The sequence below is a fragment of the Vitis riparia genome, chromosome 19 (genome assembly GCF_004353265.1).
Source record: "Vitis riparia cultivar Riparia Gloire de Montpellier isolate 1030 chromosome 19, EGFV_Vit.rip_1.0, whole genome shotgun sequence".
NCBI lineage: Eukaryota > Viridiplantae > Streptophyta > Magnoliopsida > Vitales > Vitaceae > Vitis > Vitis riparia.
The window spans coordinates 9,273,594-9,297,153 of record NC_048449.1 but is presented as its reverse complement, the minus strand read 5'-3'; the positions used below and the strand labels follow the sequence as shown (position 1 = coordinate 9,297,153).

The window sequence follows — 23,560 nt, the reverse complement described above, 5'->3', positions numbered from 1 at the left end:
ATAGTAAAATTAAATGAAATTCCTTTAATACAGTTATATTCAAAATTAAAAATCACTTCTCTTAAAACATATTTTATTATATTATAAATAAAACATTAAATCATTTTGAAATTTCATTTGAAAGTCTAAGATGTTATATAAAACATTTTATTTTAAATATAATTTCCTAAATTTCGTTAAAAAAAATTATGCTGACAAATTTTTTGGTGTTAGTTAATAAAACACTTCTATTGATATATTAGCTTATTTAAATAATTAAAATTATTAAAAAATTTATATTAACAATTTATTTTATCAAAGTAATTTTAACTTAAAATTATGTTTTATTAAATATTAAATGTTTTAATATTTTAGTTATTTTTTAATAAAATTATATTTTTAATGTTTTAAAATAAAAACATTAAAAATTAAACAAAATTAAAAGGATATATATATAATTTTTGTAATTTTTTAAAATAGGATTAATGTGATAAATATAGAAAATAATTAAAAATAAAAAGATAATACAAAATAAAAGTGTAATATAAATTTAAAATAAAAAAAATTATTTTATTTTTTATTTTAAACAACCTAGCATGAAGCTCCTGAGAGAGAGATGCTGGGAGATAGAACACAAGATTTTGGATTGAACAAGTTCAAAAAATAAGCTCGTGTCTTAGACAGACTCATGGCAATACAATCTTCCCATCTTTCCTATCCATAGCTAGGGAGACTGGGTGTACAATCTAACAAAATTCACCCAGTCCCTACACAGATATAAGCTAACCGAAAATTCTAATAACATATATATACACAGCCAAAAGAAGTTGTTCCATCTCTATGATCTAGGCTTCCTCTTACCACTTCTTGATCGCTTCCAAGATGTTTCAATACCATTCAAACCCCCAAGTCGACCTTTCATCACACTACCATTACTTTCAGGTGCAGTCTTGTTGTACTGCAAGACATTGGTTACAATGGCATAAACGGTCGCTTCACTTCTAGGATCTGGGATGGGCTTTTTCTCTATGACTTCATGCCGTCCACAGCATGGATCCCCGGTTGCTGTATCTCTCAGCTTTTGGAGGATGGCATCTTTATCATAGTTAAAACAGTCTGTCGAAACCTGGACAGGGTCGAGGTATAATTTTGTCAGGCTTTTCTCGTAACATTACATCATATTGTGGTGCATTTTTCTTGAACAAACAGCTGCTATTTCACTATTCCCACTTGAACATCTTGGTACAAAAGGAAAAAAACCGATGAATAGACCAAAAAATAAGAATGGACAAAGACGTGACAAAAAGGCATTCTAGCTTCTCACCTTGAAATCAATTGGGACTTTAATTTGAGAGGACAGACACCCACAACCATCACTGAAGTTGAGTTTCAAAAGCACTTCAAATATTTTGGTTTTCACTGTTCTCCTGGTATATAACAAAAATATGTGAGATGAGAAGCACTATTCAAGACTTCTAATGGTTTTGAACAAAATCCATACTCAAATTCGAATTCCCCGGCTTAGAATTTACAAGTGGGTGGAAAATGTCCAAATTCACACTATTACTCCAAATGGATTGCCTCCCACCCAAATAGAGATCCACAATAATAATTTTGCATATCTTGGTGCAAGATAACATCACATGTTTGTAGCATGGTATAGAAATGGAACTACCTCTTTAGCTGAAATGGTTGCTTATGCAGGACAGCTTCTTTATAATTTTGCCCATCTAAAAAGGAAACCTGGGGAGCAAATGCAGAAGGGTTAGCCAGAAATTGACCCCAATGAGAGGGAAGGAAAAAGGTTACATAGCAATGCAATTATTCTGTATTAAAAATCTCTTGTTTACACCATATATCAGAGCCACCCCAAATGGACTCAGCAGGGTCAATTAATAGGCCTGGTAATAATCGAGTAACATTTTAATTGTTTTAATTAATGGGATTAACCAAATCTATGAGAATGCCTTCATACAGTACTCCACTCTTGCAAATTGTAAATGTTTTGCACTGTAAGCAGTAATAAATAAGGGCAAGGGGCACATCCTCCTTCAATATTTAGTTTATTCGGTTCCAGTTACTGTGCAGCACTGCACAATAAGGGAGTGCACACCTGTGAAAAATGAAAACAAGGGAATTACTAAAATACCTTGCCTTTTCATGTAGTGACAAGCATGCCACCCTGCAGAACGGGATCCAAATGAACTAAAAAAATTGGTCACCGGAGTTGACCCCAGGCCATACTTATGAAACAGAACATGGTTTTCACAGATACCAAGGTCTTTGGATGTTGAAGGGAAATAAGCAGAAGGAATTTCTAAAAATAAATTCACCTCAACATATTTGATAAATGGTAATGGGGCTTTCTGTCCATGTACACTTGCTACTCTGAGGATCCAATTCACAAATCTTTTATCTGTAAAGCAAGTGAATGGATGGTGTAAGAAAGCTAGAAACAAAAGCTTCACATTGTCAGCAGGCAATCTATCAACCCTTGAGTTTGTGGTCACATTGCATTGTGGAACTAGACTACCACAAAACATAAGAAAGAGGACCTAGTTATTAAAAAACATCTATTTTCTTGAACAGAAAACAAAATCAGAAAATAAGCATGGTTTTGGAAGAGGTGTGAACTATGATGTGAGTGGTGGTATGCTATAATCAAGACTAGTGAGGCATGCATAGCAAGCATACGTTTTTCAGAAAACAACATTTCAAAACTATACAGGAAGTCATTCTCTGTTGGTCTGGGAATTAGAGGAATTTTTTTGTAATGTAGTATCAAACTCTCATGCCTCATGCAAGAAACCAATTGAAGTTTTCTGGTCATAAAAATAAAATAATGAAATAAAATAAAACCCAGTTTGTGCTTGTTACAAAAGACATTGAGCACAAGCTAATCAATCCAGACAGCTCAAAGAATAAGCTTTGCTGAACAGCAAATACAAGATTTGGGGCAGTCCCAAAAAGTAAAGTCCAACAAATTAATTCCATAGTGCTGATGTCTGTCACAATGAGTCAGGGACTCAGTAATCCAAAACATGGGCCCATCGATAAGATGATAGCATCCACTTCACATGCATATCATGCATTTATATACATCTCTTTATATGTGCTTATCCAGATCAGGATGATTAGCAGAAGACCACAAAACTGTTACCTGAACTCAGGGTATGAGTTAGAATGACTTGGAAAAGATCAATTCGAACAAATGGAGGAATCCGCATATTAAGTCGGTCCATGACACCTGCAATTACCTGTTCCAGTTCAAATTAAAAAATGCATGCAGCAAAAGGACAAGAAACTTTAGAATACACTTGATGACTAGCAGCAAAGATCTCAGTATAAGTCATGGATATATTGGCTGATGAAAGAATTCTTTTACTCAAAGTACAGTACATATAAATAACCATAGGGCATGATAAGGGATTTCCTCAGACCTTCTCCCGCAAGTGCTGAAGTAATTCTAATTTTACTATTTCAACCAACAAAGTACAGGAACAGCTGCAGTAATAAAGTAAAATACCTTATCTACAAACCCATGAATCACCAAACTTGCTTTCTTGTCCTTTGGAGTTTCCTGTACAATGAACAACAAAATGTTATTCACAACTGCAGAATGTTAGGTAATCATAGTGTGAAATGTCTGAATTACAAGTATTACAACATCAATGAAGGAAATATTAGAGCCAGTGACAAAGCAAAATTGCACCTAGTTCCATATAATACCATTTATTGATAAGCGAACAAAATCTTATATAAATAATCACCCTGCTGGAAAAGGCACAACTTAAGTGCACAGACCATATGCCTATTAAAAAAATACAAGAAAGCAAAATTATAGTATATGCACACATATTTTTACAGGAAAATTGGAGATATATATATTAGTGAGTGCCCAGCAAAAAGGAGCCATAACCCAAGTACAAAGTGCATGAGAATGCTAAAGGAAAAGGAAGATAGATATATAGAATGGAATTGATGAACAGCCAATAACGATATGAGTGTTTAATAGTGTTGAGTATAAATCCTAATGGCCATGGCCTGAGTTGTAAGGCAAGAAGTTTTTGGCCCCACTATTTTCAGAGGCTCCAATCCTTCCATCCTAGAGATACCCATCATATCATAGTAAAGATTGTTTTCCTTTTTCTTCTTTTTATTTTTATTTTTTATTTTTTATTTTTAGTCTTCTACATAAGAGTCTAATATTTGATAGAACGTGATTGCTGGTCTGATTTTATTTTTTTTTTTTGATAGACAACAAAAGCATGTATTAAGAAACGCCAAAAGGAGGGGGCGTACCCTACATATATAGGCAATATGTATAGAATAAACCAAAGCAAGCACCACTTAAGACAGGGATATCCTAAAAAATAGTGGGTTCTCCAATTCCAAAGAATCATGGGACCACTCTAAAAGCAACCAAATGAAAAATCCTTCAATCTTTGATCTAACAATTATTCATCTTTGAAAGTCCTTTTGTTGTGCTCTTTCCAAATACACCAAAATAATCAAACCGGAGCCAAGTGTCACACTGCTCTTTTCTTCTTCTCTAGCCCCTTAAGTTTCCATTCTAGGAGAAGATTTCTCATTGAAGCCACATACACCCAAAACCAAATCGAAGACTGCTAACAACAAGGTCCAAAGCTCTCTTATCTTATCACAATGAATTAGAATGTGATCAATTGATTCTTCACTATCTTTACACAAAGGCCACATTTGTTGACCATAAACTATCCCTTCTTCATTAACCTATGGACAGTTAAGATCTTTCCCCAAACAACTTCCTAAGCAAAAAAATGTGTTCTAAGAGAAGCACGGGATCCCCATATCTCTTTGGCTAGGAATATTAAATTATTCTTACTAATCCAATTTTTAATGACCTATGAATCATGTCTTCATCATAAACAAAATCAAGTCCAAATGACATGTGGATGTTACTAAATCTATATGTGATTCAAATAAAGAAACATAGACTATAATCACAAGATTTTAAATTTCAAAAAGAAAAAATGTTGGAGCTATCAATGATAAAAAAAACATAAACCCCTAAATTGGCCTAACCTACTCCTACGCAAGGATAAAAATATTGATTTTAACGGATATATCGGTAACTCAATTTTACAGATATATTAAGATGTATTAGAAAACATCAGTAGATATTTTGACACAAAATATCGGTGGGGCAAAAATTGATCAAAACTAATGAAAATGTTAAGAAAAATTTAAAAAAATGATATAAGAAATAATAATAGACATTGTGAATTCCAAGATTTGAACTTGAGGATGATGATTGACAATGCTAAATTGATCGACAGTCTCTACTATTTTGATGACAACCGATTTGAGAATAAACAAGCTTAGGGTTTTATTGGTAATGTTCGTTCAATCCTTGTGCTTGATAATATTAATGCTATGGCATAACAAATTAGGAAATCCTAGTTTTTTTCTATTTAAAACATTTGTTTCCAAGTTTATTTAAAGGATTGGATTGTACTTCTTTTGATTGTGAAACTTATTTTTTGGCCAAAAGTCATCGCAATTCTTATAAAATGAAACCATATTGTGCCTCAAAGCCTTTTTATCTGATATATAGTGATGTTTGGGGTCCTTCTAGGATTACTACTTTAACTAGGAAAAAATGGTTTGTGACATTTATTGATGATCACACACGCCTATGCAAGCTTTATCTAATGAACTCTAAGTCTGAGGTTGCAAAACTCTTTTAGGATTTTTATTCTATGGTTGTTGAAAACCAATTTCAAACCAAAATAAGTATTCTTCGAAGTGACAATGGAACAGAATTTATAATGATTGTTTAGGTGATTTTTTGCTAAAGAAAGGTATTTTACATCAATCAACTTGTAGGGACACTCCTCAACAAAATGAAAACGTAAAAACAGACATTTACTTGAAGTAGGTAGAGCTCTTATGTTTCATATGAGTGTTCCTACACACTTTTGGGAGGATGCAATTTTAACAAGTTGTTATTTGATTAATAGAATGCCTACAAGGGTTCTAAACTATGCAACACCTTTACAAACTCTTAAGAATACTTTTACAAACACACGCCTCACCTCAGATTTACCCTTAAAAATTTTTGGTTGTATAGTGTTCGTCGTGCCAACTCATCTTCGATCCAAACTTGATCCAAGAATCGAAAAATGTATTTTTCTAGGTTATGCTCCTAATAAAAAAGGGTACAAGTGTTTTAATCCTATCACTAGGAAAATTCATGTTAGTATGCATGTCAACTTTATTGAAAATATTCCCTTTTATAACAAAACCACTCTTTAGGAGGACAGCTCTAATGAAGATCAGTTTTGCCAACAAGAACAACCAAAACCTAGTATTTTTCTTCCTGAAATAAATAAAAAAAACAGATGTTTTAATTAGTGAAAAAAGGGGAAATATTGATTTATGTATGCCAAATAAAATTGCATCACAAATATGGGGAGCAATTCTACAACCTATGTCCACTAAGCTTCGTGTTTATACTAGGCGCAAGTTTAATTCTAATACTGAGAATAATCAAGTCAATCTTGAGCATGGTCAATCATCATCTCCTAGTTCTCAAAATCCAGGTAATCTTCCTATGGGCTCCACTTCTTTACTTATTTCTGATCTTGATATCCCTATTGCAATCCAAAAAGGAGTTAGGAATTGTACCAAATATCCCATTGCCAAATATCTATCTTATTAAAGACTCTCAGGAAAATATAGAGCTTTCACTTCAAATATCTCTTACTTATTCATTGCTAGAACTATACAAGAAGCACTAGGACACTCGGAGTGAAGATCAGCAATTCAAGAAGAAATGAATGCTCTTTTGAAAAATAGAACATGGGAAATTGTTGATTTACCTGAGAAGAAGAAGATAGTGGGATGCAAGTGGGTTTTCACAATCAAGTGTAAGCCCAATGGTAGCATTGAAATATATAAAGCAAGGTTAGTAGCCAAAGGTTTCACACAAACCTATGGAATTGACTACCAAGAGACCTTTGCACTTGTTGCAAAGATCAATTCCATTCAGATTTTACTTTCTCTTGTAGTACATTTTAATTGGCCTTTACACTAATTAGATGTGAAAAACGCTTTCTTAAATGGCAATTTGGAAAAAGAAGTGTTTATGGATTTACCATCGAGTTTCGAAGAAAAGCTAGAAAAAAAAGTCTGCAGATTAAAGAAGTCCTTGTATAGTCTTAAGCAATCTCCTAGGGCTTGGTTTAAGAGATTTGGAAAAGTAATCAAGCTTCAAGGATATATTCAAAGTCAAGCTAACCATACAATGTTTTATAAACACTCGAGAGAAGGAAAGATTGTTGTGTTGATAGTTTATGCGGATGACATTATTCTAACTGGTGATGACAGTCTAGAACTTGAGAGATTGAAGAAAGTTTTAACTTGTGAATTTGAGATAAAAGATTTGGGTCCCCTGAAATACTTTCTTGGTATGGAGTTTGCTAGATCCAAGAAAGGTATTTTAATTTCTCAAAGAAAATATGTACTTGACTTATTAAGTGAAACGGGTTTACTTGGATGTAAGGCTACAGAAACTCCTATAAAACCGAATTTGAAACTCCAACTAGCAAGTCCAGTAGAGATGATTGACAAAGAGAAATATCAACGCCTAGTTGGGAGACTTATTTATCTCTCTCATACCCGTCCCGATATTGCTTTTGCGGTAAGCATGGTGAGTCAATTCATGCACTCGCCAAATCAGGGACACTTTGATGCAGTGTACAAAATTTTAAGGTACTTAAGAGGGACTCCAGGAAAAGGACTTCTATATGAGAACCAAGGACATCTCCAAGTGGATGTGTTTACTGATGCGGATTGGGCAGGAAGTGTAATTGTGACTTGGCAGAGTAAAAAGCAGAGTGTTGTGGTTAGAAGTAGTACTGAAGCTGAGTTTAAAGCCGTAACCCTTGGCATTTGTGAAGTTTTGTGGATTAAACAATTACTTGAAGAACTTCAGGTTGCTAGCCCTTTACCTATGAAGGTCTTTTGTGATAATAAAGTTGTCATTACCATTGCACATGATCCAGTACTCCATAATAGAACTAAACATGTCGACGTTGATAAACATTTTATCAAAGAGAAACTGGAAAATGGACTGATTGTTATGCTCTATATATCACGGTTGAACAAGTTGCAAATATACTCACTAAGGGATTGCCAAAGAAGCAGTTTGATGATTTAGTAAGCAAGTTGGCCATGAATGACATCTTCAAGCCAACTTGAGGGGGAGTGTTGAGAATCTCAATCATATCAGAATTTTTCTGATCTGATTGTTACCTATTTTTTTGGGATAATTTGGTTGTTAACCTATTTTTTAGGGATAATTTGTTGCTGTTTTTTTAGGTATAAGTTGTATATTTTAAGTTTATTTTGTTCCTAGAAATTTGGGTGTACATTTGTAGATTTAGTTTGATTTGTTGTAACTTTTCTATAAAAGGAAGCATGTTTCCCTTCCTTATTCAATTTAATATAGGACATTTTTTCCTTTTCTACATTTCTAATTCTATTAAATAGTACAAATATAACTTTTAATAGTTACCATGAAATAAAATTTTATTATTTAAATATATTTGCATTTCAATAATTATGGATTTTATTATTTATTATCTTAAAAACCATTAATTTTATATGTACATTATTTTTATATTTATTATCGTAAAATTAAGTATAAATATAAATATAAATATTTACTTTTAAATTTTGATAATTTCAATTTTACTTTTTCCCATAAATTTGTCATACCATTTAAGAGACTTAATCCCTGTTGTCCATCTCCTTCCTTTTCAGAACACCCTAAAAAACCTAAAAGAGAAAAAAAAAAATAGTAGGAAACCCACATCCACTATCATTACCTTTCTTTCCCCACTCTTCCTCTCTCTTTCTTCTCCATGGCCACCGTCATCTCCATGTTGCCGCCACCAACTCTCTCTTTTCTTCTCAGTTTTCCCCTCTTTTTTGATTGAACCATGGTAGTAGATCCCTTCACAACATAGTCATTCCGCCATCGTTCATCCACATCATATCCGATAACCTCACCTCTACTTTTTCATTGCCAACCTCCTCACCAAAAAACACTTCCTTGTCGCCATCTACCACCTCTCCCTTATCTCATTTCCCGCATCATAATTTTTTTAGGTTAAAAAAACATACTCATTCTTACAAAATCGGACAGGTGGTCCGATTCAATGATTGGATCACCAAGTCACACAACTGGATGTTGGTTTAACACATTGTCCTTTCCAAATGATGAACTAAACTAAACCATGGACCACTCGACGGTTCAACCATTTGAACAGGTCAATCTAGTCCAATTTTTAAAACATTGGTAATAGTGACATTCACTCACTACAGTGGACTCTCCATCAAGACCCAAACACATCAATTCAATATATGCTAGTTCAATTCTCTAAAATGCAATTAGTTGCACAAGTCATGCAAACTAAGTTCCGATCTTAGGCAATGTAATTAATTAAGTGGACCAATGCTCAAGTGACCAGTTCACCAATTTACTGCCCAAGCTTATCAAGTTCTAATAGCTCTTATCACATATTAAGTAGGGATTGAAGTGGCTTTAGAAAAACTAGGAAGCATGAAAAAAAATTCTAGTTTCTATTCTTGGCATAATTGCAATTTGGAGATGAGCTAAAACTAGAATGCTCACTTTAACACTACTTGAACAATACCTAATCATTTTTTAAAAGAATGGATAAGATATTTTTTTCTTCTAATAGAAAAACCTTTTTCTTCTTTGCTTTGTTTCCCCATTGGGGCTTGACCAGAAATATTCATCTGTAATTAGACAACATGGTTTAAGTTAATCATTGCCAACCACACATTCATGTTCTAGCTTCCATTTTGAAGGAAACAAGGAGATGATAATACATCTTCTTTTTCATTTTTTCCTTTTTCCTCTAGAGAAGCTGTTAATGCACTTGGAACCAGAAGAAATACCTGAAGATTCACAATTACAATCTTCCCCCCACCACGGAGGGATTTTAGAGGGAGGTTGCATGCAGGAGTGATCTGCAAACTGCATAAAGTAACAAGCATCATTGAATGAGAGAAATACAACATAGAAGGTTCATATTTGTGGCATCAAAGGACTAAAGAACAAAAGAAATGAATTTGGCATGCAACCAAGTTCTATAAATTATTTACAGAAGACTAGACAGCATATAATATCTAATAACAAGTTGGCTGTGCCAGGTTATTTTAGTCAATTCCAACTTACCACTTAAGCTTCACAAGCAGTTTTATCCTCTAAGATAAGAACTAGAGAGAACTTGCCCTTGGAAAGCTATGACTTGAGACTTTTTCTCAAGCCTTGACTAGAGAGGTAAGTGCATGCTTTCTGGGACCATTTCATCCAAGGAGGACTATCTAGGGATGCCAATAAGAAAAATATGTATTTATTATATGTTGAGACTAATTAACAAGCCTACTCTGTGTGTGTGTGTGTGTGTATTCATTGATCACTTTTTTTTTTCCTTTACATGACTCGTACCTAGAACCTCCCACATCCCCACTCCAACCCCTTGTCACTTGAGCCAAGCTTAAAGGGCAAAACTGGTTCCCAAAATATGATTCAGATAATAGTGAACTGGACTAAAATATATTTTAAGTTTCAAACTATGAACTCCAGTTTGTTTTTTAACAGAAAATGAGCACAAGGAAAAGGATTTTATCCATGCCATTGGATGAATCATGCATCATTATCAATATAATGGGTGGGTTATATTAATAAGAAATTGCTAAAAATTCCATGGCTTGACTTAAAGAGTGACAGATAAAAAAGGTCTTAAAAAACAAAGAAAACTGCATTAAAGGAACAACAGACATGCTATGGTGTTAAATAAATAGCCCATGCAACTACCTTGTCCCAAGGCACAATACAACATCAGCCATTCTGCAGTGCTTCTCTGCTGGATTCATCTCCTTTGGAGGCAACGCATCCTGTCCAGAGAGAGAGAGAGAGAGAGAGAGAGAGAGAGAGTATCAGGAATACGTGCTCCAATAAAATTAACATTCCAGCCCAGCCATTAGCCAACATCCAATTTTTCACTTAGTTTTTTCAGATTAATAATTGAATGCTGTGGATCAGATCACAAAGTCAAAATTATTTTAAGGGGTTGCCACAATGGTTTTGTAGATAGATCAAATACTGTGACTCAGCACCCTGTATGAGTACAAAACAATTATTGTACTGTTAATGAAGTACCCAGAGTGTATTTCTTTTTTAGGCAATAATGATATTATCTAGAAGCACCTGAGGAGGTATAACAGGAGGTATACAATCAGTGCCTAAGCTACTAGCAACAATTTGATCCCCATCTAAACAGTTGACTAAATCCAGAAAAGTTTCAAAGCTACCCAGAGTTTATCAAAGACATTCTTCAGTAAGACATTTCTGTGTTCAGATCATTACTACTAGGGAGCAACAGGGTGGGTATGGGACTGATCCTATCCCCACATCCCCTTTCTGCTCCAGTGGAGAGGAGCAGAAATGCAGTTCCACCTCAAACCCATATCAAGATACCTTCATGAACCCCATCCCCACCTGCATGAGAAGAGTAGATCCCCATTCCCCACCTTGTCCTGACCTATTTCTATTTCAGTGAACAAGAAAAAAAGGAGGGCAATGAAAAAATGGATATGGTATCAAGATTAAAAAATATTTTAGGATTTGATGCATTACCCTTTATTTTAATTTAAAAAAAAAAAAAAACAGCTAATACCCAAACAGTTTGTTTGGTTGATGAGTATGCAAAAAAGAAAATTTCTATTTGTAAACCTAAGTTAAAGTTGGAATTGATCTTTAAAAGAACAGATCTGTACAAAAAAATTAAAACTTTTCTTTCTTATTTTCCAAATCAACCAACAAAGAAGACATATCGCAGATTCAGGGTTTTGAGTGATGAAGAAGAGGCTTGAGCAAGTGACTGTTTTGTTGATGAAGGGTTTAGGGTCCTCGGTTTTTATAGGTGAAGATGAGTTGCAGAGACTCCCTGACCAAGGGGAGTACCAGGTTTCCCCCAGTAGGCAATGTTGGCAGCAGGAGTGAGGCAGAAGGAGCAGAGCAACAAGAAGAAGAAGATGGTGAGGAGAGAAAAAGAGAAGGTAGGAAAGGTTGGAGACTTAGGGTTTGGAAAATTGGGGAATTTGTGTAATGACAAATATGTATGAATGACAAAGGATATAAAAGTAGATTACATCTTTATACAGAATGGGCTAGGATGGGGAAATAAGGCACCATACCCGCTTTGGGTTTTAAAAAATTACCCAAACCCAACCCATTCCCCACTTGTTCTGTCTCCCAAATCCATCCCATTAGGGGCATGCTGGGGCTGGCTGCCCAAAATGCCCACCCCAATGCCATTCCTATTTATTAAAGGTTGGCCGGATAAAGTTTGCACCTGGAATCTACTCTATGAACTAAAACTGCTAAATATTTACTGCACATACCATTTAATAATAAGTTGTCTTCTTCAACTTAAAAAATTCACATGTGATGAATCTCTTTACCAGGGATGGACACAATTTAACCACTTCTCAGCTTATATATGAGACACAACAACAAAGAATCACAAAGGAGAGACCAAGCTCATCCAGTCATTCATTTCAAGGCACCCATGTCCCATCAAGCAAGAAGGGAAGTTACTGATCTCTCTAGGCATTTTCCACAAGAATTCTCTCTGACTTTTGTCTTGTACTTATCAAGTGATTACAGTCAAATAACAAGGTCTTCTGATTAATTGCTTTGAGTTAAAGCATTAATTGCTTTGCCCACTTGGGATAAAAATAAAATAAGATAAAATACAATAATTAAAAAAAAATGTTTTCCAACCTCAGCTGCTACTTCCTTAACCACAACTATAGTGCAACCACGAAAAACAAGAAACTAGTACCTCCCAATCAAGAACTGTATCCCTGAGTTTCGCTCCACAGTCTACATTGGAACAACGTCGTGATGTCTCCTTCAATCCAATAGTTTCCACCTCAAAATCCCGCAAGTACCTTCACAAGTTCAGTGCATAAAATATTAAACTTCGAAATCTGGAAGACAAAAGCTTGACTCAATGAAGAATAATATGTATATTAACAAGTGACCACACTATAAAAGCAAGATATCCACTTAAGCACAATATTGGTAGGATGCTATACAAGAATACCAGATGCAGATAAAGATTAAAATCATACTCAATTCCACAGGAAGAACAAATTTCCATGAAGGAGTTCCCATGCAATTCAGCAAGCTTATCCCTTGGTATTCCAGAACGAAGATGGAGGCCATCAATATTCTAGCATTTAAAAAGCAATGGCCAATAAGAAATCAAATCAGAAATTCAAGCATCTATAAGATGACGTAATTAAAGGAATGCAAGCAAAAAAAAAACATATTTTTATTCCCATAATGCAATTTCTAATGACATTTTGCAACTTTTAGGGGATAGAATGATTGCAAAAGGAAATGTGAACAGCTTCCAACCCAGCTAAAACTCAATTCAATTAGTTTAGATAGAAACTAAAATCTGCAGCACTATTGAAATTTTCCAACTGGACCTTGAGCAAACAGTGGCAAGATGCTGGAACTTTGACTATATAAATTGATTTGAGCAAAAAGCAATATTATTATGAAGCTGCTGATAGCCCATTATCACAGGTTTATTTTAGCTACCACGCCAGCATAAATACCTTATCCCCAACCGATCACACTAGTAGAATTATCAAAACAAAAATATCCCTTCTAGAGGACAGGCTTTCAAGCAATATAGAAACAGGAAACTTCAAAAAGAATCATCGACCATCTTGAAGTGTAAGTTTTTCAAAAGGAGAAAACATATTGCATATTGCTATGGAATGAGATAAAGCAGATATACCTGACTAATGACAAACTTTAGGAAACCAGCTTTCTCTAGTTCAACCAAAGCCATATGAGTCATGCTTGGCATTGCACGATGAAATGGCAGTGATGCTTGTGGCAAGGCTTTGCCTTCACGCTGCAACTCAATAAATTTAAATCAAAAGAACCATCTAATGCAGGTGTATTTAATTTACTTGTTTCCAATAGAAGCCATGCAAAGATGCCAAACTTCTGCATTAACACCTTTAAAATTGATAAAAATATCAGGCTGCATTTCAATTAACCGCATAAAGGGGTAGACAAGCAACTAAACGGCCAGTGTTTTTGCAGTTTCTTAACATTACAGTTGCTTTGAGGTCATGATGACCAGCCCTCTTCTGTCTGTTGGATACCAAAGCCTACTGATATTGTCCTCATTATATAATGAAGCAACTTCAAGGACCACCATTCCAAAAGAAAAATTGGAAATTTTAAACTGTGTCTGACACTAAATATCATGTCAGTGTCCATAATTATATCACACTTATTTTTTATCATCATTTTAGAGACCTCTGATTCATGCTGAGCAATAGCACAACTGTTTACATCCTTGCTGCTTCAGATTGAAGCCATTTCAGAAAAGAATGATTTTCAATTGCATTTTGGATGAATTAAAAAATTGAAGGTTATAATATACAGCCAGAGGACATAAGTTTTTCCTAGTTGACATATACTTTTCACCTTTTCTGGGAGCCCTTTCCTTTCCTTCTAAGAATTATCTGAATATATTCTCCAAGAAAGCAGGTGTTATTACTTTTTTAAAAATTAATATCGAAGTAATTCCAGGAAAATTGTCTCAATTTCATTAGGGTTAACCTTAGTCACCTCGGTCTAAACAAGGTAAAAAGTTGACAACACGCTTAAAAGAGGCACATTGCACAAAAGAATTCTCTGAAGTTGTATACAAGCATCCATAATTAATTTGAATAGTCTATAATTATGGACGTTAGTGCAAGAAAAAAAAAAATGAGTCATTGGATGATTGAGAGTACCAAATTCCACTATAGATCTTAAAGACAATGAAAGCACTATTAGACACTCATTATCTGGTCTAGCTTAGACATATTAATAGAAAATATGGGAGGATTGAAGCAATCATTATCAAACACATGGGATAGAAAAGACAAAAGCACTCAATAAATTCCCCAAAACCAATAAAATTCACATTTTTTACCTGAAGTGTCCATATACCCTTTGGACCTCGAAAATCAGGTATACCACAAGAAGTTGATATTCCAGCACCTGTGAACACCACTAGGTGCTTACTCTGCATGACAAACATACAGAAGAAAAAGAAGGGAAAAAAAACTTGAGAACATTAGTAAAAAATGAATCAAAGATCTTAGAAAAAAATATATGTATACACCCTCTGACACATCAGCTAGTTATTTAAGCCCAAACCTTCCGTATCATCACAGCAAGTCGTTCAATCTATCAATGCAAAAAATGAAAAACAAGATTAGGTTAGCATAACAAGCAAATAGAAGGGAAATCTCATAATCTCAATTTATCAAACATAAGAAACCTTAAGAAGAACCAAAAAGGTAAATTAGTCAACAAAAATGCAAAGCTATTATGAAAGTAGATACTAGTTAGCAGCGTTCCCTACTAAAAAGCAATGTCCCTAGCTATGAGAATAGATCTTCAATTGTTTTTTTGAGCTAACCATATTTTTTTTTTTTTTGATACGTAAACACAAATATATTAGCAAAGGCAAACGCCGCAAGGTACACAAGGAGTATACGAGGCGACGACGGCGTCACAACAAAAGACCAAAAAACAAACAAAAAAACCCACCAGCCCTCAACTGGAGGCTAGCCACTCCAGGAAACCTATAAGGGAGCGGGACTCCGCACCATTATACAACTTAGCCCACCCCCACAAATTACAAACAAAAGAATATTTAATTTTCTGTATAGCAAGCTCCCCCCCCCCCCTAAAAGCTAATCTATTCCTTTCTTTCCATACCGTCCAAAAAATAAATAACGGTATGGATCTCCAAATTCTCTTCCTCTTTTTGCCCACAAAAGAGCCCTTCCAGCTGATAATCACCTCCTTTACAGTTTCTGGAAAAACCCACTAGGCTCCAAACAGGCTAAGAACCATCCCCCACAACACTCCAGCCACTGTACACTGAATGAGAAGATGATTTACATTTTCCTCCTCACTACCACAAAGGTAACACCTGTTAGGCATCTGCCATCCTCTCTTTTGAAGCCTATCAATAGTAAGAACCCTTCCCCAAGTCGCTTCCCAAGCAAAAAACGCTAACTTGGAAGGAACATTCTCCACCCAAACTCCTTTTTTGGGAAACATAGGGGTGCTATGGCTGGTCACCAGCCCATACGCATCCTTGACTTCGTACTTCCCATTTTTTCCCCCCTTCCATACAGCCAAGTCTTCCTCCAAGGATATTCTTTGACTCCTTAAGATTTGTAGCAATTCGTCAACCAGGGTCAGCTCCCAATCATTGAACCTTCTAATAAACCTAAGGTTCCAGCCTCCTTGGCCAGCAGACTGGTCCCATAACTCCCCCACAGTGGCACTTTTTTGTGCAGCCACATTAAAGAGATTAGGGAATCTCCTGGCCAGCCCCACATCCCCACACCAAGTGTCCTTCCAAAAGCTGATTTTGGTGCCTTTTCCAACCTTAAAAGCCATATTGTTCCAACACCAATCTGCTTCTTTCATAATATCCTTCCAAAGCCCAACACCAAAAGCCCCATTTGCTTTTTTAGTTCTCCACCCAAAATCCTCTTGTCCATACTTTGCCACAAGAACACGTTTCCACATCTCCTCCTTAGCATGAGCAAACCTCCAAACCCATTTTCCAAGGAGGGCTTTGTTCAAGAAGACTAGTTTCCTCAAGCCAAGCCCCCCCTTCTCTTTGCTCACACACACCCTCTCCCAACTGACAAGGTGAGCTTTCCTCTCCAAACTTCCCCCTCCCCACAAGAAGTCTCTTTGCAAATTTTCTAGTCTTCTCGCCACTGTCTTAGGCATACGGAATAGGGACAGCTGGTATAGTGGCATGCTAGCCAGTGTACTCTTTATAAGGGTGATTCTACCACCCTTAGAGAGATATTGCCGCTTCCACATGGCTAGTTTCCACCTTTGAGCTAACCATATTGAACTTACTAATACTAAATATAACTTTTAAATAATATGGATGAACATGGTTGTAGAAGTTTAATATCCTAACTAATTTTGTACTGGTATGCAAATCCTTTTCTTCACCTTTTAGATCCCATGCCTTCTATCAAATCATAACCTATTGTGTGCTTCCATCAATTCCATTACCCACTTTTGCTTTTACCTCTTTTAGATCCTTCAACCTGAATCAAATCATTCTTCCATAGTAGTACAAACAATGATCTTGAATGAATATAACTAAACTATCTCAGACAACATTTTCCCATCCCATCCTTAGCCAACGCTACCTCAAGCTTCAAAACCATGCATTCATCTCCCATTTTATCTTTTTTCTTAACATTCATCCATCTTCACATCCTCATTTCAGTGACATTCATCTTACTGGATGTTTGTTTTGAAACTACATAGTATTCTGTGCCATAAATAAGGCATGCCATACGAAGATTTCAAAAATTTTCCTTCAACTCAATTGTCGACGATCACACAACACTGTTAATGCTTTTTTTTTTTTTTTAATCAGAAACAAAAGATATGTCAATTATGATAAAAAGTACAAGAGAAGGATGAGAAGTCCTCACAAAATACAAATTACTGATCACAATAAGACTAAACACCTCCAACATAGAAGGAGAAATATACACAAAGGCATACACAAATCTCCTCAAGACCAGACTCAACTCCTCTCAATGTTATCCACCCCTTTTGAACTAGAAACCAAAAGCCAACAGAGTTGAATAACATTGAGTGGAACGTCTCTAAATGCGACGGTACAAGAGGCTCATAAGGAGAAATAGAAGTGAAGTAGATTCCACAACATCTCTTCCATTTTCTTGCCACACAATCCAAAGTATAATGAGATAAGCAATTTGCCAAAAAGTCTTTGCTCTAATAGAACTTCCCAAACCACTAAATGAGATAGCCATCATATCACAGATACTCATGGGTAGAATCCAATCCATCTTGACCAAACTAAAAAGTTTGTGCCAAAACCCCAATGTTAACGAACAATGTAGAAAAAAATGGTTGATCAATTCTCCACTTCCCATGCATAAGATGCACCAATAAAGACTAAGAGACTTATTAGCATATCATTGGTACTTACCTTCTTGTGCATCATTAACTAGGCAAAGGCCTTAACCTTTGAAGGGGCTTTTCATTTCCATAAAAATTTGGCCGGAAAGGACAAGAATGGATTTGATAAATTGGATAAGGCCAAGGAAAAAAAAAATTACTAAGAATAAACCTGAAGAGGATAAAGACCAAACTCTTAAATCTGCGGCAGAAGGAGACAAGTACACAAAAGTGAGTGAGGACATGAATCTTTCAAAGGTTTCAATTTCTTTATTAGTGAGATTTCAGCAAATGTTAAGGTTCCAAGAAAGTGGAGAGGAGTTCCCAAGGACAACTAAAATGATGAGATTTTCATTGTGATAACTCTATGGCGACCTGAAAATTATGAATACAATGATAGATCACCCCACCACAAATCTTTCCAAAAATGAATTCTCTCCCCATTACCCATCACAAAGCGAGTTTGTGAGGAAAAGTCTTGGAAAACTTGTGCAGTGTCCTTTTGAAACTTTACAGTCAAGCATCAAAGCCGACCTAAATATCGGATCTTGGCTTATATTAATACTGAAAAGACTGCCCGTCTCTAAGTTGATCTTAAGCCCTAAAGAAGGGGTTAAGGCTATGCTCCCAGCTCCCTAGTCACCATTAATGCATTTCTCCAGTCTGTCCATCCTGTTATGAAAAACAACTATTGTTGAAAATAGACAACAAGAAGTTTTACATGGTTTCCTCAAACTTCAAGTCATGTGCATAGCTCGTATGGATTCCACTCTACTTTGAGATAGAACAAATATAGAATATAATTATTGTATCCTTCTAGCAGCTACCAATATATATCCTTCAAGTAATAAGAGGAAAAGAAAACCATCACATCCCTTAAGGATGGATAAGTATTGTAAGCTTGCCATTGGAGGTCTAGTCTAAGAACCTCAAGATTCAATTGACCAACAGTACCGTCAGGTTCTACATAGGCTCATAGCATAATATATTTCATCTTATTCTATGAGCAAGATCACCTAAATCTACATCTCTTTATGGATGATCAAAAAAAGAGAGAATAAATAAACTGCTCTTCTTTTGCTCTCCCATCTTGGGTATCTCATGTGCATCCATTTTCTATTGAACCCTCATTTGTGTATCTCATTAGGAATGACTTTATTGATCCCTCAATTATGTTCCTAGCTCTACTAAAGCTAAATTTCACGTAATCCATATTTTATTTTTACATAACATGAAAACACACAAGGACTAGGGCAAATACATATACATAATTCCTCTCCCCAAAAAATTTATTGGATATACCTACAGCTCTACGAAATTATTCGAGGAAACTATCAAATTAGTCTACCCACCAAGGAGAATTTACAGCCTACACATCAGCCTGCATATTTTCAACACTTCTCAAACTTGCTCAAAAATATTTTTCATTCTCATCTTGCCTAGAACATTCTTAATCGTAGAACTCAGCAACCTTTCTATGAGAAAATCAGCAAGTTGACCCTTTGAAGCAACATAGGGAATTAGAATCTCTCTGTTCTCCAATTTTTCCTTGATGAAATGTCAATCTATTTCCACATGTTTAGGTCAGTCATAGTGGACAAGATTATGGGTAATGCTTATGTTTGACATGTTGTTGCAATATAACTTCATCCGACCTTCCAAATTCATTCCCAAATCAAAGAGCATCATCCTAATTCAAAGTAGTTCATAGATACCTTGAGCCATAGATGATCTGGTCACCACTAATTGTTTCTTCCTTCTCCATGTGACAAGATTGCCTCCAATAAACGTGCAATACCCACTAGTGCATCTCCGGTCAGTGAAAAAACTGGCTCAATCAGCATCAATATAGGTTTCCATTGATTTTTTCTATCTTTAATTGATTTTGTAGATTGGTTGGGTTTCTGTCAAGGAAGGGAGTAGTTTTTTTGTTTTCCCCCTTTTTTGCTTTGCCTCTTGGCACCCATTGAATATGTCCTGTGTACTCCGATGTGCTGGTTCTTGTGGCGCTTTTAATATTTTCTCTTTCTAGATTGTTAAAAAAGGAGAGCACAGACATTAAGAATAGATGTTACATGTTTAAAGATGAAGAAGAACCAGTTAATCACATGCTTCTTCATTCCGGTAAAGCAAGAATCACATGACAGCTGATTTTCTCCTTGTTTGGGATTAGTTTAAATGACGCATTCTTCAATAAGAGTCACTCCTTTAAGTTGGCATAGGTCCTTTATCGGTAAGAGACAAAACAAAGCAGGGAGGGCTGCTCTATTGTGCTTATTTTAGACAATTTGGAATGAGGCAAATTGGAGTCATTTGAAGATATGGAATAACAAATTAAGTGTTCAAAACCTCTTTTATGTGCACTTTTTTGGATTAGGTTAGAACATGCACACATGAGGTGCCACTGTCTATCACGGACTATTGATTGATTGGCTGCTAAGTAAGGGGAGGGAGTTGTTTTTTATTTCTTTCTTGTTTTTTACCATTTGATGCCTTTTGTATATGCACTATGTAATTTGGTGTGCTCTTTTGCTAGTTGTTGTAAGTACATATTTTTTTCTTGCTAATCAAAAAATATATTTCTGAGAATCTATGACAATAGAAAAAAATATAAGAATTATCCAGCATTGGAACAATTCAAAAGTTTGGAATCAAGAGAATATCAGGAATTACCCATTGAATCCAAGAAGAATTTTGACATTAAGCAATGAAATGCATCTGATGAAAACATTAAAATGTCTATTTTTGTAGCAAATTAATCCTAATAATTTATGAACATCAAGAAATATTCACAGCACACAGAATATATGAGATTTACTTGAGTATAACTGAAATCTGAGGGGATGTATTTTGATTTACAACATTTGATGAAAAAATCAAGATAAATTAAAGAAATTCATAAATAATAGGAGAAATCCATTACATCAGATTTGTCGTAAATTGATATGAACCAGAGAAAAAAGATAGTTATATTAAAAAAATGCTTTTTCTATATAAAATAACTTTAAGGGGTTCCCCCAAGCTTTGGTGTGATATTCCATTCAAGCTAGACCCAGGGCAAACCGTTGTTCAACATTCAATTTTCTGAATTATATTTACTCCATAATAGTCCTTCACCTACAATATATTTCATTAACCAGAAAGGAAAATTGGCATTGATTATTCCCATGAACTATGCCTGTGGGCAATCAAGACTGGTGCAAACAATTCAACTACGATAGCTAGTTAAAGATTTAACCTGGATCACAACATTCAACTTCAACAACAATAAAATTAAACATAATGGATAAAAATCCAATACCCAAAGATCAAATACCACAAACAAAATGGTACAACAAACTAGTGAACAACTGTACCACACTTTTTCCAACTTTCAAACACAAACCCTATGAAACTCTAATGGGTATGTGTGAGAAAAATCATCAATTTAAAATTAAAAGAACAGAGACATAGGCAAGAAAAAATGATAGATTTAAAGAATCAAAATCAAAACTTTCCATTTTAGCACTAACAAAATTGACACATTCACCAATTTTAAACAAATGAAATTCAGTAAAGTGCCTATGACTTCCAAACCCAAAGATCAGATCCAATATGTCAACATGGTACAACACACCATCCTAGGTCTCAGTGTGAACCATAGCACCAGTTTTCATTCCATTCTCAAGCATAAAATCTAAGTAACTTTAATGTGTGTGGCAGTTTCAGAGCCCACATCAAACCAATCAACTAATAACAAGTTATGAGGAAAACAGAGTCATGGCCAAGCTAATATACAAGAATACATTGCAAGCAATCAAGATCAAACCTTTCAACTTCAATACCAACAAAATTAATACATTGCACCTGTTTAGGCCAAATGAAATTCAGCCACAATAGGTATGAATGCCAGCACCCAAACATCAGATCCCACATGACAATACAGTACAGCATAACAAACTAGGTCTCACCGCGAACAATTGCACCACACTTTCTCCAACTCTCAAGCACAAAACCTAAGTAACTCGAATGGGTATTGCAGTTTCAAAGCAATCATCAAGGTTTTCAACTAATACACCAACTTACAAGACAAAGTAGAGGGATGGGCAAGAAAATATGAGAGAAAACGAGGGAATGGGAGAGAAAAATTTTACTTTTTCCTGCAGAACATGGAGTGGGTCAAAAATTTCTGACATTCCAACTTTGCCCACATCTTCTATGTATGAAAGCTTCTCTGCGTAGCCCAGAGACATGGTGTGATTACGCCGTTTCTCTCTCTAAAAACTCTCTTTCTCCCTCTAAAAAGTTGATCAAAAGAAGGTGAACAGCCAGTTTTTGTATTTTGTTCCTTTGAGGGTGATCCCAAAAGCCAAAAAATGCCTACCTTTTTTTCCCCTGCATATTAGAAAAGAATTTTCCCAGTTCACCTGCAATTACATTTTTGGCCACTGGGGTGGACATCTTTTCCCTTCCTTTCCTCTCATATATTGCCAATCTGCGAGGGCAATGATGTAAATTACCTATCTAATTATCCAACATATTTGAGATTCGGACACTTTAATAAATGATTTGGTTGAAATAAATTGATTTTGCGTAACACCATACTCTTTCGATCACCTCTACAATCAAATATAATATTAAAAAAATACCCTTAATATTATAAAAATAAATAAATAAATAAATATATTAATATTACTTCCAAGAACACGCTATTTTCAAATAAAAATAATTTTTTGATGGCCTCTATTTACACACGTCAAGAATGCATGTGATTATTCAGATTTGATGTTAAATCATAAGCGCCACGTGGCCGATTGTTGTTTTTTTTATCATTTTATTTTCTTAGCATTATTAAAATTTTCCAATTAAATTATAAAATATTTTACACATTGTTTTGGTCTCTTTCATAACAATTGAGACACTTATGAGATCCTTGATCATATTGGATTTTGAATTTATGTCCTATTTGGATCAACAATTTTTTAAGTTTAATAAGAGTGTTTAAGTTTGATCGACTAATTTTATTTAAAATTTTAAAAATAATTGAAAATCGATATTTTTTTATAATAATATTAATAATATTCTTTAAAATTTATAATTTTGTGAACTTTTCAATTTTCTCTAACTTTTCATCAAAATCAGAAACCCAAAAAAATGGTTAATTTCATTTACCTCTTCTAAGGATTCAACTAAATAAATTTAGTTTCGTAGATTTGAAATTTTATCAACTTCCTCAAAATAAGGGAGGTATACGATAAAATTTCAAACTTATGAAAACTAGATTTATTTAATTAAAACCTCGAGAGAGGTGAATGAAATTAACATAAAAAAAATCATTAATTAATTATAAAATCACTCAATATGAATCATTTTACGGATCTTCTTCATAATTTATAAAAATAATTATTTATTATTTATTTAATTTTATTTTTGCTTATTTTGACAAGTTTAGGAAGG

The 23,560-nt window shown here is 34.7% G+C and overlaps 1 protein-coding gene across 3 annotated transcripts; it reads right to left on the bottom strand.

Moving 5' to 3' along the window:
* Nucleotides 1–596: 596 nt before the first annotated feature.
* Nucleotides 597–22,478, bottom strand: LOC117909258 (NAD-dependent protein deacetylase SRT1). Of its 3 annotated transcripts, none has more exons than XM_034823210.1 (14): nt 22,258–22,475; nt 15,302–15,331; nt 15,075–15,167; nt 13,878–13,997; nt 13,198–13,298; nt 12,906–13,014; nt 10,874–10,953; nt 9,952–10,030; nt 3,506–3,559; nt 3,140–3,236; nt 2,313–2,395; nt 1,655–1,722; nt 1,304–1,406; nt 597–1,105 (listed from the first exon to the last, which is right to left on the bottom strand). In XM_034823210.1, the coding sequence occupies exons 1-14, from the start codon at nt 22,354–22,356 to the stop codon at nt 818–820; spliced, it is 1,404 nt and encodes a 467-aa protein (XP_034679101.1). In that variant the 5' UTR covers nt 22,357–22,475; the 3' UTR covers nt 597–817. The 3 variants fall into 3 exon arrangements, with proteins under 3 accessions (XP_034679101.1, XP_034679102.1, XP_034679103.1); XM_034823211.1 differs by lacking the exon at nt 22,258–22,475 and adding an exon at nt 21,971–22,198; XM_034823212.1 differs by having other exon boundaries at nt 1,013–1,217; nt 22,258–22,478.
* Between the last annotated feature and the right edge of the window lie 1,082 nt (nt 22,479–23,560).